The following is a 12,808-nucleotide window of genomic DNA, read 5'->3' as shown; positions in this document are numbered from 1 at the left end:
AACTAAAATATAACCAGCCTGCTAAACAAAGTCTTGTTGTTCAGTCACTAAGTCATGTCTGATTCTTTGCAGTCCCGTGAACTGCAGCACACCAGGCTTCCTTGTCTTTCACTATCTCTAGCTTGTGGTAAAAAAAATAGTATGTGCTAAACAAAGGATTCTTTGACACCACAATTTAGGTGTCTACTAGATCACTGTATTTTTAACCTGAAATTGAAAGAGGTTTAGTAATTTCTTTTTGTAAAGTTGTCCTCATTACAAACATTAATAATAGAGTTCTGTTTTTCACAGAAAGATTTTGAAAGACCTATCTTCTGAAGATACACGGGGCAGAAAAGGAGACGGAGAAAACCCTGGAGTTTCTGCTGTCACTTCTATGTCTGTCCCAACTCCCATCTATCAGACTAGCACCGGACAGTACAGTACGTACAGGAATCATTCCCCACCTGAGAGTCAGAAAACAACCTTCCCGTGTGGAGGAGTGCTACAGACGGTCATACTTTAGTAGTCATGATTGTTAAAGGGTAATAAGTAACATTTTGAGCCAGAAATAATGCAGAGTTCTTTTTTAGCATTATCTCATTTATTCCCTACAATAATTTTGTAAGGTGGGCAGTTAACAATTTATGAGAGAACTGAGGTTAGAGAGTTAGTCAATTAATATCCCTAAAGTTACACAGCTTGCTAGTGATACATAGCTTACATACTTATTTTGGGGGGTGAGTCTGTGAGTTTTGACAGATGCATGGAGTTGCCTAAGCACCACCACAATCACGATACTCCATCACCCCGAGAAATTAATTTGTGCTGCCCCATTTGTAAATAACCTCTCCCTTCTCTCATAAGCCTTGTTCTTTAAGTCTAATTGGCTCTTGCCACAAAACAGCTGTCCTATCTGACCACCTCTCACCATCTCGACCACCTGGGTTTATATACTCTCATCTGAACTACTGCAGTATCTGATTAGTTATCTTGCTTCCCATTCTTGCTCTAATAGTTTTCCATATTGCAACCAAAGCAGTTTATTTAAAAAGTCTATTTGATTACACCACTCAAGCTCAAAATCTTCCAGTGGCTTTCTGACACATTTAGAATAAGTCCTACAAGGCATTACATTCAGGATCTGACTTTGCCTACTCTGATCTCATCTCCTGCCACTTGATGCCATTTGGTCACACAAAATTTCTTGCTGTTTCTTAAACACATGAAGCTCATTTCTGCCTCAGGATCTTTGGAGGTGTCATCCCTACCACCTGCATGTTCTTGACCCAGATCCTCACATGGCTTACATCCTCACTCTTGCTCTGCTTAAGTGTCACCTCCTCAGAGAGACCACTGTGGCTAAAATACATTGCTCCACCCTTTATTTTCTTAGGTACTTTCCCAATATAATTACATATAAATGCTTTAAAATACATTTGTTTAATTATAGAATATATGTAGTTATAGATTAGCTTATTTGATTTATGAATATAGTTCCTTGAGGGAGAGAACTTTGTCTTGTTCACAACTATAACCTTGGCATATTGGCCCTGGCACATAGTAGGCTTTCAGTAAAGTGTGTTATGAACATATAATTTTAAGAATATGTATAGAATATTTTTGAGAACACAAACTGGGGAAAGTGGTTGCAAGGAAGGAAACTTAGGAGCAGAGCTCAGAAGCAGTTGGGAGGTTCACTTTTCATTTTAAACAAAATTGACTTTTTTTTAATCATACATGTATTATTATTTCCAAAAATATTTAAAACAGCATATTAGCAAGTTAAAAGTTATGATACATGGTTTATTATTATGAAAACTATGTAGAAACTAGGCCAGTATTTCATATGTTACAGTCAAAGTACAGTACATGTTGTATTAAGGACAGTTTGATGCAGCAGAACTTCCTTGGTGATGCAGATGTTCTATATCTGCATTGTTCAATACAGTAGCTCCTAAGCTGTGTGTGACTACTGATCACCTGGTGAGACTGAGGAACTGAATTTTTTAATTAATTTAAATAGCCATATGTGGCCCATGGCCACTAGACTGAATAGTACAGATTGAGAGTAAATTCAACCAGGTAAATACACGTGTTAATCAAGTACAGGAAGATACGTTGCAAAAATGAAAATAATTCTGTATTAATGTATACATTTGCATATACATCAGGAGATGTTTATCTATAATGTGTGTGAATAGATAAATGCATTGGGTCTTAGTTGTAGTACACGGGCTCAGTAGTTGCAGCACACAGGCCTGGTTGTTCTGTAACATGTAGGATCCTAGTTCCCCGACAAGGGATGAATGATTGCAGGGTACCTCTGTCCCCTGCATTGCAAGGCAGTTCTTAACCACTGGACCATTAGGGAAGTCCCTGTGTTTTAATATTGTATATCAGTCTGTATGAGCATAGGGAGATATCAGGAAGGATGTGCACCAAAAATAATGGTTACCTCAAGAGGGTGGTGGGAAATGGCAAGTGGAATAAATAGGGATAATGGGCCTTTTACTTTTTTTTTTTAATATATTTTATTTTTTGGCTGCACTGGGTCTTCACTGCTGCGTGCAGTCTTTCTCTAGTTGTGGTGCGTAGTCTTCTCATTGTGGCAGCTTCTCTCATTATGGAGCGTGGGCTCTGGGGCAGGCAGTTGCCCTGTGGCTTGTGGAATCTTCCCAGACCAGGGATCAAACCGGTGTCTCCTGCCTTGCAAGGCAGATTCTTAACCACTGGACCACCAGGGAAGGCTGGACTTCTCCTTTTTATATATTTATGTATGTATGTAATGTCTGTTACAGGGAAAGAGATTGAAAGTAATTGCTACTCTTAAGTTTAAAACAAATCTCTACACCTAAAAAACTTTGTCTTTTCTTCTGAAGTCATTTTATAAATTATGTGGGAATATTTGTGGTCTGGCAATAGAGAAAGGCTAAGCATAACTAGAACAGTGTCACCACTGGAGAGTGGAGCTGAGAAAGCCTATGAAGATTTATTTTTTCATGATGTAACCTTTTATCATTTTTTAATTTTTTTCCATAGGCACACTTACCTATTCAAAAATTTTAAGGATTTAATTTAAATTTAATTGAAAGATTTTTAATAAAATCTTTGTAATGCTTTTAAGTAAAAATTACAAACTGTGTTACTCTTCCCTTCTACTTATTTTTGCTTTAAAAGTTAGTTGTCAGTGGTATCCCCTTCTCATGCCCCAGAACTGCTGTGACTAACATTTAACAATTAGCATGTAGTGCTCCATAAAGCCCAAAATGACCAATTAGTTACTGTATAATTTAAGACTAAATTTAAGATTAGTGCAAAATTTTATCTGAAATACAAAATTTTATCAAGAAATGCCAAATTTTACTTCTTTTACATGTAGCTCACCTAAAGTAACCAACAGTCATCAAGTGAAATTGCATTTAAACCTGTTTTAATAAAAAGTGATAGTTCTGTTCGCCAATCCTTTGTAATAAGTGTGTTGTATGGCCTTACATTAGCTGTGTTTTTTCTTTGGTTAAAGTTGCCATTGCCCCAAATGGAGCCTTACAGCTGGCCAGTCCAGGCACAGATGGAGTACAGGGCCTTCAGACATTAACCATGACAAATTCAGGCAGTGCTCAACAAGGTACAACAATTCTCCAGTATGCACAGACTTCTGACGGACAGCAGATACTTGTGCCCAGCAACCAGGTTGTTGTACAAAGTAAGTATGCTTACGTATCTATTGAAAGCATCCCAGAGTAGTTTCAAAGACACTTATAAATTTTAACTCATTCTTTGGACCACACAGCTGCGTCAGGAGATATGCAGACATATCAGATCCGTACCACACCTTCATCTACTTCACTACCACAAACCGTGGTGATGACATCTCCCGTGACCCTTACATCTCAGACAACTAAGACAGATGACCCCCAACTGAAAAGAGAAATAAGGTTGATGAAAAACAGGTAAGTAGTAAAATTATACTATCAGAATGGGTAATGTTTTTATAAATCTCAGAGAGATTTTAACTGAGATTATATGTTAGAAATGAGAAGAGTTTATATCAGTTTTATTTTAATTGTTAATCTGTCTTGTATGTTTCTAGCAGATCAGTGAGTCCCTTTGTGCAGTCTCTTATTTACATTGACCTAGAGTTCTTCCATTTCTGTTGCATTCTTCAAATAGCACTCTTAAGCAAAACTTTTTAAACAGTATATTTTATTCTTGTTGGGTTGACAAAGTTAAGTGAAAATAATAATTTGCTGCTTGCTCTTTGTTGACTAGAGTAAGAATAGGAAAGAATTACTAGGTTTCTGGTATAATACCTAGTATACTTATGGATACAGAATTGTTCTTAAAAATGAATTTTGATCATGAAAATGTAGTAGTCATTTAACCCTCAGAAACATTACCTTTCATTTAATATGTATTTTAAACAATGCTGTTTGCATCTCATGTACATCTGGTATTAAAGCTAATTCTTTGAGAAAAAGAATCTAATGGATAGCCTTCTGCAGTGTGTTCCAGAGAGAAGAAAGAAGATACCAGTAAACTATATTAGAAACAAAAAAGGGTAAATAGCTACAGATTACAACAAATTTTTAAAGTTATAATAAAGTTCTATTTTTAGGTCCTCTCAAGTAAGTTAGAAAATAAAAGGATATTTTTCTAGAGCAATAAAAATTACCATAAAAGATCAGATGGATCCACTTAGTTACTTCAAGATAAAATGTTTTACTAAAAATAAGAGGGAGCAAGTATCACTGTAAATAAACTTGGAAACAAGGCAGAGACCATCTGTTGTTTTGGAGGTTCCAACAAATACAGTAAGACAAGTAAATGAAATAAGTTATGTAAATATTAGAAAAGAATCCTATTTTTTTGCTGATGATATGGTTGTGTACCTAGGAAACCCAGAAGACTTGTTAAAAATTACTAGAGTGAGACTTCTCTTTCTGACAGTGTAACTTCAGCTGCATAATATTTTTAAAAGCTTGATGAAATATAAAATCCATTCTTTTAAATGATTGGATGAGCATGCAGAAAGAGATCTATTGAGGTTAGAAATGAACCAGAAGCACAGGACCATGATGTTAATGAGCACTGAAGCAGCTACTGTATATTCCTGGGGAGAAGTTCAGATCTTTGTAATTGGCATAGCTTTCGTATGCAGAGGGGACCAGGGACAGAGTGTAGGGATTCTAGCTTGGAGAACTGCATCAGAGATTTTCTTCCTTGAGGTCAAGACCCAAGAAGATCTACACCCATAAGCTGAGAATTGTAACTTAAAAAATGGATATCAGGAATTCCCTGATAGTCCAGTGGCTAAGAATCTACCTGCCACTGCAGGGGACATTGATTCAATCCCTGGTCTAGGAACTAAGATCCCATGTGCTGCAGGGCAACTAAGCCTGTGTGCCACAGCTACTGAGCCTGCGCGCCCTACAGCTGTGTTCTGCAACAAGAGAAACCACCTCAACGAGAAGCCCACACACCACAACTAGAGAGTAACTCCCGCGCACAGCAACAAAAGATCCAATGCAGTCCAAAAAAATGGATAAATAAATAATGGATGAGGGTTCATAGGGCCCCAATTGCTTGGAGAAAGCAACCTCAACACAGGGTCTAAAGAATTCCTGCACATTGAGTTCTAACAAATATAAGTTGAAAAATCAGAATATCCAAAGAATTAGGCCTCCATTATATATGCCAAGCCCTTAAACCATTTTCACAAAAAATTATTTCCATTTTCTTGAGGAAACTGAGGCCTAGAGAAGTCTAGTTACTTGACCAAGGTTACACTGCCCAGTAAGTGATAAAAGGTAGGATTTAAATTCACGGGTCCAGGTTTTAGGGTCCAGAGTCTTGAGGAATACCACACAGCCTTTTAGAAGCAAGAGTCAGCAGAAAGAGCAGACAACAGAATGAGTGTTGCGAAGTCTTCAGTTATCTAATGAGAGAGACGGAAAGAAGCATGGTTTTCATATTCTTTTCTAAGAATGTTATTGAAAATCATCAAAGATCAAGAGACTATAAAAATGATAAAAATTGGAGAAGTAAACTGTTACTTTAATTTTAACAAAGATATATTCATTTGCTTAGAATATCCAGGAGAATAATCTGCAAACTCTTTAGAAATGAAAAAGAACCAGTTCTCTTCAACACTGTACTGGAAATCCTTGCCAGTTTAGTAAATCAGGAAAAAGGGGGGGGGATATTACAAGGATTTAAATGAAGAAAATGAAAGCTGTTACTATTTTTTGTATGATTGCCTGATTTAAAAAAAACCAAAATGGATTTAGAGAAAGGTTACTGTAAGTAATGAATTTATAAGGTTACTAGATATAAAATCAGTTTCAAAGATCAACTGTCTTCTTCACATCAGCAAAAAAGAGTTTGGTAAATAATTATTTAAAATATATTATCAATAAATGAAATATATGAGAATAAATCTAACAAAAGATGTCCAGGACATTTATGGAAAATATTATGTTTTTAGAGACATTAAAGGAGATCTAATAAATAAATGGAGGAATATATTATGTCCACAGATATGGAAACTCAGTATTACAAAGATGACTATTTTTTCCCAATTGATCCATAGATTCAGTGCAGTTCCAATCAAAACCCAAACAGGTTGTTTGAAGAACTTGACAAGTTGATACTAAAATTTATAGAAGAGTAAAAAGGGTCAAGAGCAGCCAAAATATTCCAGGCAAGAATAAGGTGAGGAGATAATCAAGGGTCAAGAGCAGCCAAAATATTCCAGGCAAGAATAAGGTGAGGAGATAATCAAATCTTGTTTAAACCGTGGTAATTAAAATAATGTGATACTGGCATTGAGGTAGACAAAATCACTAGTGAAATAGAGTAGAGCGCTCAGAAACACATCTGTGAATACATGAAACCTTGGTAGGACAGATTATTGAGGGAAGGAGGGACTCCAATAAATGGTGCCAGGATAGTTATTTTATGTCAAAAAATTTCTAATTTCTTCCTCACACCATATCAGATGAATTAAAGAGTATGTGAAAGGTGAAATTTTAAAAACTTTTAGGTTGAAAATATATAATCTCACAGTTTCAAGTGTAGGCAAGATTCCTTAAAATAACACACACATAAAAAATTAATGTGAAAGATTGATGAATCTTCATTAAAATCAATAACTTCTTTTCATTAAAAGAAAGTGACTGAAAATATAAGCTTCAAACCTACAGAAGATATTTGGAACATATCTGCCCCCCCAAAAAAGGTTTCTTTGAAAAAATATAAAGATCATCTGAATTAATAACAACCCAACTGAAAAAAAGTTGAAAATGTTTTTGAAATGATACACAACTCCACATCCAGAAGGAAATTAAATTGAACTCCTAATTTATACCACATACAGAAGTAATTACAGATGGATTAAAGACAACTCTGAAAATTAAGCAATAAAATCTTGAAAATAAAATTTAGAAATATATTGCATGGCAGTTTTTAATCTAAGCCAAGAAAAAGACTAAAAAAGAGAATTTATCATATAAGAAATAAAAATATCAGAAATCAAGTGGTAGATTAGAAAATAATGTAGAAACAGATAATGGGTCAGTATGTATGATTCACGGAGAGTTCTTAGGGTGTGTGTCTTTCTAGTGATTTCTAACTGTAAAATAGGCAAAAAGTATGAATAAACAGGCAAATAAATAAGAGCAGATCCAGAGGAGACCGTTAAACTTCTGAAGATGTTCAGTTTCACTAGCAGTTAGGGAAGTGAAAATTAACAGTGAAATGTCTACGTGAAAAAGAACTGTGTACCAGTATAGAGACATCATTAAAATAGTATGTGTAAAAAAAAAAAAAGCAAGTTGCAGATAATATCTTCAGTTTTTAGTTCAAAAAAAAATTTTAAATACTTGTTGTATCTGTATATAAAACTTCAATGAAAATCCATAGAAATGTTCTAACAGGACATGTACAAAACTGAGTATCAAAGCATTGTTTATAACTGAAAGTTGAAATTTAGGGGATTTATATGTCCAGAGTTAACCAGAGGACCCATACATTTCACTTCTTGGTGTTTATCCAAGAGAAATGGGACATATGTTCTCAGAGACTGGCACAAGGACATGCGTAGCAGCTAAAACTAGTAAATGGATCAACAGAATTGATCAACAAATTGTAATGATATCCATACAGTGGGGTATGGATAAACCTCAGAAATACACTGAGTGACAGGAGACCAGACACAAGAGTACACTCTGTATGACTGTTGTCTGAAGGAAGTTCTGTTATAGAATAGGAAAAACTTCATCTTTGGTGATGAAAAAAATCAAAACAAGTGGTTGCTTGGGGAGAATGTGCATGAGGGGGACTTCTGGGAGAATAAAAATGTCTGTCTTGATGGTTGTGTGGGTTATATAGGTATATGCATTTGCCATAGTGAATTGAATTCTGCACTTAAGATCATTGTGTTTCACTGTATATAGATGATACCTTAATTTTTTTTAATGAGGGGGAAAAAAGGATGACCAGGGGAGATTACTGAAGTGCATTTACCATTTAAAGAATGTGAACTTTTTTCTAGCGTTTTTCATCTGGGCTTCCCAGGTGGTACAAATGGTAAAGAAGCTGCCTACCAATGCAGCTTAGACATAATAGACGTAATACATGCCGGTTCGATCCCTGGGTCAGGAAGATCCCCTGGAGAAGGGAATGGCAATCCACTCCAGTATTCTTGCCTGGAGAATTCCATGGACAGAGGAGCCTGGCGGGCTACATTTCATAGGGTCGCAGAGTCAGACAATACTGAAGCGATGTAGTACACACACAGAGCACACATTTACCATTTAAAGAATTTGAACTTTTTTCTAACATTGGTTTTTAATGCTTATATTTAGAGAAGCTGCTCGAGAATGTCGCAGAAAGAAGAAAGAATATGTGAAATGCTTGGAAAATCGAGTCGCAGTTCTGGAAAATCAAAACAAAACTCTAATAGAAGAGTTAAAAACTTTGAAGGATCTTTATTCTAATAAAAGTGTTTGATTCTTAAGAAAGAAAATATTTTTGTGGACTTGCCTAAAAATTAGATGGATTTCTTTTTAGTGGAGTTTCACGAATTAAAAGGTCAAAAATGAAGCTTTTTATTTAGGTTTTTACAACTCAAAGAGAAATACCTTACGTGAGAGATCTGGTGACAGAGGATAAAGTGGAAAAAGACCTCAAGAAAGTTACTGGCACAACTGGAAGCTCTGTAAAAATTAAACATACTCAAGAAACATGTGAAATGAACTTTCACCAATTCGAATTTTCTAAATAACAATAGTTGCCAATATTCCAAAAACGGCAGATAAAAAATTTGGTAAATCAAATCTTTAAAATAAATCAATTTACTCTTACAGGTTTGCATTTCTGTTTCCTAAAATTTATCTTTTTTCAATTGTGTGTGTGTGTTCTGTTTCTGCCAATAAATTCTACATTGCAAATATAAAAGAAAAGCTAATACATAACTAATATATAAATTATGTATCTTGATTATATATACTTGTTCTGTTGTCAGGTCTCAAATGGGTTTTTAAAAGTCTGTTCATTGGACTCAGGAGGGGTTTTGAGACTAGGTTAACAATTTTTGAGGCCTTGTCCTAAAAGACATCTAAGGTACATGAATGGAGTATGATGATTTTGTAACATTTTTTATCAGAATGGAAAAAGAATTGTTTAAAAGTTTGATACTTTTAAATAGTTTTTTGGTTACTCTGGGAATGGTGATTTTCTACAGATATTTAATAAATTGTTTTTTGATTCTATATTCTGTATGCAGTTGAATATACATTACTTATTCTGTTGTGCTTTAATAGAATGGAATGTTTACAGGCCCTTAAGATAGAGTATTTTAAAAACCTGAAGATGCATACCAAAGTTTTCCAAGAGGATTTTATAATCAGTTTAATGTAAGGTTTATCAGATTCTAAATACAGTTACTAAGGCAATTTTATGTTAGAGACTATTTTGTAATGTAGTGAATGGTACCTTTATAAGAAAAGTGACTGCCAATATATTTTTATAGCTAATCTTTATAAATTCTAAAGTTAAGTTTTAATGATTATTTTAAATGTTTATATAGTTAGTAAAAAATATTTTGCATCTCAAAGTATCATTTTTATATTATGGGAAGTAAAGTTTCCAGATTGGCTAATATTTGAATTGTAAGTTTTGTATGCAGTTTATCCAAAGTTCAAAAATGCTGTCAGCACACCAATGTTCAACCTCTATATTCCAATTTGTATACACTTTGAAATTGTACTGCAAAACTATTGTGCGCTTCTTATACAATATGTATCATATTGTTGTGTATGAAATTAAAGGACATTTGATAAAATTAAGTTTGCTGAATATAAAATATACTGCTTGATATATGAATGACAAGCTTCCTGATAACCATTTTGTTAATTATACTAACTAGTGCATTCCTAGTTTTGAAATGATAAATTTACAAATCTGGGCTGCACAACCTATTTTAAGAAGGGGATATGTTTGTGTTTTGCTTCAGTCAGAACCACTTATAATAAAGATAGTAAATATTTTGTTCTACAAGTTTTTAGGACATGGTTTAAGGGGCCTGTCATGTAGAAATTTTAATTGATAAATTAATTCTAATAAAATTTTTCATTAACAGGGTCAGGGTCTTTTAGAATGGGACTTTTTCTTGATCTTTTAAAAATGCTACTTTTTTTGTTGCTTTGTCAGTTTATGAAAAGAAAGAAAAATCTGAACACCAGTGGAATTACTTCTATCACTAGCCTAAAGCCTGAGTCTCAAAACAGTGGCCCATCAGGCTAAAGAATATTAGGAGGTATGGGGTCAGTGGGTTATATCAAAAGTGTTTTAAAAGTTAATTTATTGGGTGGATGTTACATTTGGCTCCAGTAGCCTAGCTCTTAGTGCCTTAGCACCTGAACATACTCAAATATTGTAAACTCTCCACAACCTACACATTTCTGGTGTAGGGTCTTGCTCACTGGTTCACGTTATGTAGTTAAGCTGTATGTAACAGGCATGGACAAGCCACTGAGGAGTCCATAAATGCATACCAATTTATGAGGCTTATAACACTTTAAAGGTGATTATACTACAAGCCTGAAATTAAGATTTCAAAAGTTTGAGAGACCAATGAAATTATTTCCTTAGTTCAATTTACTATTGAATTTATAAATAAACTATCAACTTACTAATTTGTTACATTGATGGAAATAACATTACTGCCCACAAATGCATCCTTGAGCATATAAAGATTTTTTTTAAAAATCCCTTTGACTGGAGAATCCCTTGTTGACTAGATCATGAAGAATGGACATATGTTAAAGCTTCAGAAATCTTACCATATTTGTTTTTTCATTCAGCAATTACTATTTTAAAGTTACTGGCTAAACCTGTTTTTCTCCAGTTAAAACATATATTATGCCTTGAAATTATAAAGTTGTTATAATTGCAATTCAGATTCCCAGATGCTGAAATGATACAAACTGAGTGAATTTGACTAAGTTAAAGGAGAAGTCATAGGTTATAGTAAAACAAAATGTCAAAGTATATCAGTCTAATTGCAGTAATCATATTTACTGTTACTCAAATTTGGTTTTTTTATTTTAATAAATATTGCCTTTTTTTCCCCCAAAACTTTTTCCTATAAAGAAAGTAAAGGAACACTTAAATCAACGTTGTAGAATTCAGAAGCCCATTCCAGGGAGTGTTTCGCAGAAGTATACTTTTTGGCCACAGCATGCAAAATAGCATGTGGAATCTTAGTTCCCTGACTAGGGACTGAAGCCATGCCCCCTGCAATGGAAGGGTGGAGTCTTAACCACTGGACCACCAGCGAAGTCCTTGGCAGAAATCTTTAAGAGTCATTTGAAGGAGGTTTAGGCCATTTTTTTTTTTTTTAAGAGATTCTGGTAACTCAGTCCCCTTTTATTCATGTACATTTCTTTACAGCAAACACAAGGATTAGAGACCAAGTCTTTGCCATTTCATGGTTGAGATCCTTTTCCTCAAAACTGATGGATATATGTGATAGTTTGCTGCCTTCAATAAGTATATATGTTTTAACATATAAATATACATTTATTACAAAATTGAGTTCAGTCATGTCCGACTCTTTGCGACCCCATGAATCGCAGCACGCCAGGCCTCCCTGTCCATCACAAACTCCCAGAGTTTACTCAAACTCATGTCCATCAAGTCGGTGATGCCAGCCAGCCATCTTACCCTCTGTCATCCCCTTCTCCTCCTGCCCCCAATCCCTTCCAGCATCAGGGTCTTTTCCAATGAGTCAGCTCTTCACATGAGATGGCCAAAGTACTGGAGTGTCAGCTTCAACATCAGTCTTTCCAAGGAGATTCAGGACTGATCTCCTTTAGGATGGACTGTTTGGATCTCCTTGCAGTCCAAGGGACTCTCAAGAGTCTTCTCCAACACCACGGTTCAAAAGCATCAATTCTTCAATGCTCAGCTTTCTTTACAGTCCAACTCTCACATCCATACATGACCACTGGAAAAACCATAGCCTTGACTAGACAGACCTTTGTTGACAAAGCAATGTCTCTGCTTTTTAATATGCTGTCTAGGTTGGTCATAACTTTCCTTCTAAGGAGTAAGTGTCATTTAATTTCATGGCTGCAATCACCATCTGCAGTGATTTTGGAGCCCCAAAAAATAAAGTCTGACACTGTTTCCACTATTTCTCCATCTATTTGCCATGAAGTGATGGGACCAGATGCCATGATCTTAGTTTTCTGAATGTTGAGCTTTAAGCCAACTTTTTCACTCTCTTCTTTCACTTTCATCAAGAGGCTCTTTAGTTCTTCAC

General features: G+C 35.0%; 1 protein-coding gene across 2 annotated transcripts in view; it reads left to right on the top strand.

The window, feature by feature from the left end:
- ATF1 (activating transcription factor 1) overlaps positions 1-10,324 on the top strand; it is a 63,406-nt gene extending 53,082 nt beyond the window's left edge. For both annotated transcript variants that reach the window (XM_065934421.1, XM_065934422.1), the window contains 4 exons: positions 292-422; positions 3,503-3,685; positions 3,773-3,932; positions 8,847-10,324. In XM_065934421.1, the coding sequence (XP_065790493.1) occupies positions 292-422; positions 3,503-3,685; positions 3,773-3,932; positions 8,847-8,991 (619 nt within the window). In that variant the 3' untranslated portion in view covers positions 8,992-10,324. The remainder of the gene's footprint in view (positions 1-291; positions 423-3,502; positions 3,686-3,772; positions 3,933-8,846) is intronic.
- The last annotated feature ends 2,484 nt before the right edge of the window (positions 10,325-12,808 follow it).

Source organism: Muntiacus reevesi, chromosome 4 (genome assembly GCF_963930625.1).
Source record: "Muntiacus reevesi chromosome 4, mMunRee1.1, whole genome shotgun sequence".
In the NCBI taxonomy this organism is placed as follows: domain Eukaryota; kingdom Metazoa; phylum Chordata; class Mammalia; order Artiodactyla; family Cervidae; genus Muntiacus; species Muntiacus reevesi.
Note: the sequence above shows the minus strand (reverse complement) of the source record. Positions and strands in the feature narration are given on the sequence as shown.